Source organism: Nymphalis io, chromosome 29, assembly GCF_905147045.1.
Source record: "Nymphalis io chromosome 29, ilAglIoxx1.1, whole genome shotgun sequence".
NCBI classification, from domain to species: domain Eukaryota; kingdom Metazoa; phylum Arthropoda; class Insecta; order Lepidoptera; family Nymphalidae; genus Nymphalis; species Nymphalis io.
This window is the reverse complement of record NC_065916.1, coordinates 1,938,836-1,943,791: the sequence shown is the minus strand read 5'-3', so window position 1 is coordinate 1,943,791 and position 4,956 is coordinate 1,938,836. Positions and strand designations below refer to the sequence as shown.

Genomic DNA, 4,956 nt, shown 5'->3' with positions numbered 1-4,956 from the left:
TTCCGTTTGTTGGAAACACAGATCGTGTACAGAATTTTTAGGTGGGGGGAGGGGAGTGAATTGGATGATCATGTGCTATCATTGTGGATGGTAAAAAAGTTTGACTTATAGGAAGTCGAAATGTGTATCATATTGGGCTTATGTATTGAAAGTTGATAGAAATTAATATATAATATAATTATTTTATAAATAAATATTACTTTTATGATATTTTTAAATGTATCTATGTATCCGAAATTAGGTATTTTTAAATGTTTCTAATTTTTTTTTATCGTGACGTAATTTTTTTACACTTTGTACTCGGATCGCTGTCTTTGCTTTAAAATGTAACAAAATAAATAACTACTACCTGTTAGGCGAATTTAAAAATAAAAGATATAATCAGACTGTTCTTTTATTCCGCCTTCCTTCTTAAGTCCATGCGAGCTGGTTCTCGATGTCACCGCCTAATTGTGACATCAATTCCATCGCGCACAAAGAAATTTGGCAACTCTTTTCTTTGTCGCACTACCAAAAAATGGAATTCCTTACCAGCTCACGTGTTCCCCTCCTCTTACAACCCGGGTTCCTTCAAACGAGGCGTGAAGAGGCATCTTGCGGGCCGGCAAGGCGGGGACGGCTAGTACAGAACGTTTTTCCTTTCTGTACTGGCCGTCGTCGCGTTTGGACTCTACTACCACTTACCATCCATCCCCATCCCGGCGAATATAAAAAAAATAAAATATTTTTACTATTTCTGAGGATTTTTTTTTCCTTTTTGTGCTATCAGTACTTATCTGAATGTACTAGTAGCATGGGTCCTTTTTATTCGTTGCCGTATCGTAGCATCTAGTGAATAACCCACTCTTGGGCTAGAGGCCTCTTTTCCCATTTTAAGGAGAAGGTTTGGAGCTTATTCCACCACGCTGCTCCAATGCGGTTTGGTGGAATAAATAGGTGCAAAATTTAGAGGAAAATAGGACACATGCAGGTTTCCTCACCATGTTTCCCTTCACCATAAAAATTATGTGCCCGGGTTTGAACCCATGATCATAGGTAAGATTCACGCGTTCTTACCACTGGGCCTTCTCGGCCTTTTTATATACCCTATTAATAATTATGGATAAATCAGCTCGCACCGACGCATCGTGGGAAGTGTTTCGTCTGTGTAAACGCAGACAAGTCCGTAGCGGTGCGTCGAATCCGTAGCAAATCGGCCAAATGAAAGGTGCAATTCGAATTTTATTATTTAGAAATGGAATATCTTCTAATCTCAAGACTGAGTCACGCCGTTGGAAGAGGCTCGGTGCGGTGCGTGGCTGTCCGCTGTCGTCGCCCTTAAGCTTGTAAGCGCTTTCATCGCTTCATTATTTATGTAACACGTGTGAAATAGAATATTATTAAATAGTTTATTCGAGTGAGATAGACGATGATCAGATCAGCTGAACTGCCTTCTCCCTAAAGCTTAGCAATCGTTATCTATATACAGGAAATTTAATTTTACAAGATGTATTGTACACTTCAGAGGGCGCGAAAACTAAAAATGTCATCAAGTTTTGCTGCCTATTCTGTTTGGCAGGGTTATTTTTCCTGCAGGTAAATCCACCCCTGCTAACACGTCGTAACCCATTCTCGTTAATCATCTAGAACGAATTGCGTCAACGTAGTATTAACGCCTATACAAAAATAGTTTCCGTCCACGCATATGAGGGGGGGGGCGGCATATAACAAACTCACTTTCGCTTTTATAATAATAAGAATATATATGAAAAAATATTTCGATGCAACTATTTATGCATTTCGTCACGGCCCCAAGTCCAAAATGAATTTGCCATTAAAGATTATATCATAGTTAAAAAAAAACTACCGTTAACCATAAACAGAAATATTTATTAAATACAACAGAGAAGCAAATGCCTTAATAAATTAGACATTATAATATTTCGACTGCTATATTCAAACGAACCAACAAAGTAAATGATTATTGGACTTCGCGTACAAGACGGCTACGTTTCCGGCCTGTGTCCTTAGCAATTAGGATACCTAAATAAAGCATACGAATGTCGCGCATTGACCTGCAACGACCAGTTATGGCGGTTTGGGGGCTAATTGTACTAAATTGTAACGGCTACGATACGCTCCCGATTCGTTTGTGTTTAAAACTGTATGTTTCTGTAACTTCTTTGGTGTACAATAAATGCTATTCTATTCTATTCCGACTTCGACGTATGTTTGAATAGGAATTAAATAGCAACGATTACGTTTCGATCCGATTGCGATAAAGTGATAATTTCTAGTAGAATTGATCCCTTGGTCTGTCTGTCTAGTGCGAAGTCTCTAATTAATAAAACAAAAACAGAACATTACATTACAACACCACGCTCCCATTTGTCTATGTATTCACTTTTCCTAATTTCGCGTCGCTTGAAATAATCCGGATATTGAGCCTTTTCTAATGGATGCCAGTAATCTAACACCCAATCCGGTGGCTCAACCACGCGAGCGTAAGCCACGCCCCCAGCGATGCCCACTGAATACGGAACTGAAAGAAGTTTTAAGAAGTGTTAGGTATAGTGATGCTTTATGACTAATGACAGCGTCCACACGGGAGACCAGCCAATCGCACAGAAATTTTATAAAAAAATACTGTACTGTAACGGACTGTATAATCTATGTTACTATTCGCTAGCGATAGATGGCGTTGATTGAATTTATCACATTCCTGAATATATATATATATATACAAAGTCGAATATCTAGACAGCGCGATTCAGGAATGTGACAAAATAAAATCAGGAATGTGTAAAACATCTCATATATATATATACAAAGATGTTTTACGCAGATGTAATGTATATACAAAGACATTACATCTGCGTAAAACTACAATTAGTCAACAGTTCGATATTCTATAATTTATATTCATTGAAGCTGCTCGACCGATTTTGATGGTAATTTTTATGTGTGACCTGTTTTATATTTGGCCAGGTATGTGGCACTGTGATCGAGTTCCAGGATTTTGCTTAACAAAAAAAAAATATTCCACCCTTAAACGTCAGAAGTCAGAACAGCCAACAATTAATATAAAGATTCTCTCTCGCATACATTTAGCGATCGGCACTGGATGCTGGGTCATAAATAGTTCGTGTTTTCCAACTCGGTAGAGAAGGCGTTGATCTTTCGCGTCGGTCACATTCTTATTGGCATCAAAACGACTTCGGAGAATAACTTGTTGGTAACGAACAACATTTCTGCAATATTTATTATCAATAAAAGTATATAAACTATAACCCAATGGCAGAAGAAGTGGAAACAAAACTTCGATTTACATATTCTACGCGATTTTCTAATAGATCTGCTGTGCTACGCACTACAAACAGTTCCCGATTAATGTATCTTACGCGAAATATCACTGACTGACTCATCACGAGATTTCCGAAACTATACGAACTACTTTCGCGATGTAGACGCTCATTAAGGAATTTTACGCAAATCCTATACTAAATAAATATTTCATCCGTGTGAAGTCAGGATGGGCGGCTAGTATTACTATGTTAGTATAATCTGTGAAGCGCAACTACCTACGCTTAACAGATTCACTCGCTTTATTTACATGACAAGAGTGAATTCCAGGTTTTTGTAAAAAAAAAAAAATTACCTTGCGCAATAGTAAGATTCTACTTGTCTCATTGCCTTTTTATATAGAGTGCATACTTTTTGTGCGTGAGTACGTAATTCAGGAGCAAAAACCATTCTTTAAATTATAATAATTCGTTGCTTATATATCTTCTAAATAAATGACAAATTAAATTAATACAGCTTCTATGTGATTTATCATATGCCAGTTATATTTGTAATTAGAAACTTTTTCGACAGATAAATGACAGAAAAAAAAACAAACAAACTGCCATGAAGGACATATAGAAATATTAATAACAATAATTAATACTAACAAAAATTATAATTTTAATTTGATGTCTCATGCTTTTAATATGTATGAATCAAATTAAAGAGATTTAGGGAGGTATGAAAAAGTATCTCATATGGGTCTTTAACCGAAAGTGTGCAACGAAATGAATGAAATATGGTTCCATAAATTGCCAGAATGGCGCTACTTTAGCTGGAGGGGTGATTTAAAAATTATATTAATATGATAATTTGAAAATAGTGCCTTTTGAAGGCGGATGTCTAACGTTTTCTCTCTTTTTAATTTCGTTTTTACTGCCGAATATTAGGAACTAGAGGGGGACAATTATCCCCCTCTACCTCCAGTAGCACCACCTACGTTTCTTACATTTTTAGGGACATTTTTTATACACAAATATACATCTCCGTACCACTTTACTCCATAGAATAAACACACGCATTTTTATGCAGTGCACAATGACCTCCATGGTTAATACTGTCATGTATTTTATTACTCCCAGTGCTGCCACAGTCGCGAATGAGGATTTGATAAAAATATACCAGAATTTAAACACATTTTAAAAGAAAATAATAATTTAATTAGCAAAATAAATTAAATAATATAATAAAATTAGATCTCCTTTATATTTGGTCATTAACAAAAGTCATATTCATAATAATTACTTATATTCATAATATAAGCATTCAAATGTTACTGTGGTTGTTTTTTCTTATTTCAACCTAAAATGAACTAAATGCAATTATATTTATAAAAGTCAAACAAAAATCTTTTATATTAATTAATTTAAGTAGTAATGTACTTACATTTTTAGTGATGGTATCACTCCCTTACAAAATGACTCAATATTGACAATTCGGTAAGGAAGTTGTACTTCGAATCAATTATATGCAATTTTATTTTAGGAGGTATCTGTAATTCGTGTTCTTGGTATTTATGACAATGAATGAATAGTTTAAAAGAAACGGTAAGAAAAAAAGTTATAAGCAATCTGTAATCTGTCCTTTTAGAAGTTTTTAAAAAGTGATTGCATAGTTTGCGGTTCAAGGCTC

The 4,956-nt window shown here is 35.4% G+C and overlaps 1 protein-coding gene across 1 annotated transcript; it reads right to left on the bottom strand.

Annotated features, from left to right (window-relative positions):
- Positions 1-1,889: 1,889 nt before the first annotated feature.
- On the bottom strand, positions 1,890-3,911 carry LOC126779673 (NADH dehydrogenase [ubiquinone] 1 beta subcomplex subunit 9-like). Its single transcript, XM_050503833.1, has 3 exons — positions 3,638-3,911; positions 3,085-3,230; positions 1,890-2,521 (listed from the first exon to the last, which is right to left on the bottom strand). Exons 1-3 carry the CDS (start codon positions 3,730-3,732, stop codon positions 2,343-2,345), a joined length of 420 nt encoding a protein of 139 aa, XP_050359790.1. The 5' UTR covers positions 3,733-3,911; the 3' UTR covers positions 1,890-2,342.
- Positions 3,912-4,956: the final 1,045 nt, after the last annotated feature.

Excerpts from the sequence above, each read along its gene's own strand:
- LOC126779673 (XM_050503833.1), bottom strand. The coding sequence starts at position 3,732 with ATGGTTTTTGCTCCTGAATTACGTACTCACGCACAAAAAGTATGCACT. Across the intron at positions 3,231-3,637 it reads GAATCTTACTATTGCGCAAG|AAATGTTGTTCGTTACCAAC; the intron begins GTAATTTTTTTT and ends TAAATATTGCAG. Across the intron at positions 2,522-3,084 it reads TCCAGTGCCGATCGCTAAAT|TTCCGTATTCAGTGGGCATC; the intron begins GTATGCGAGAGA and ends AACTTCTTTCAG.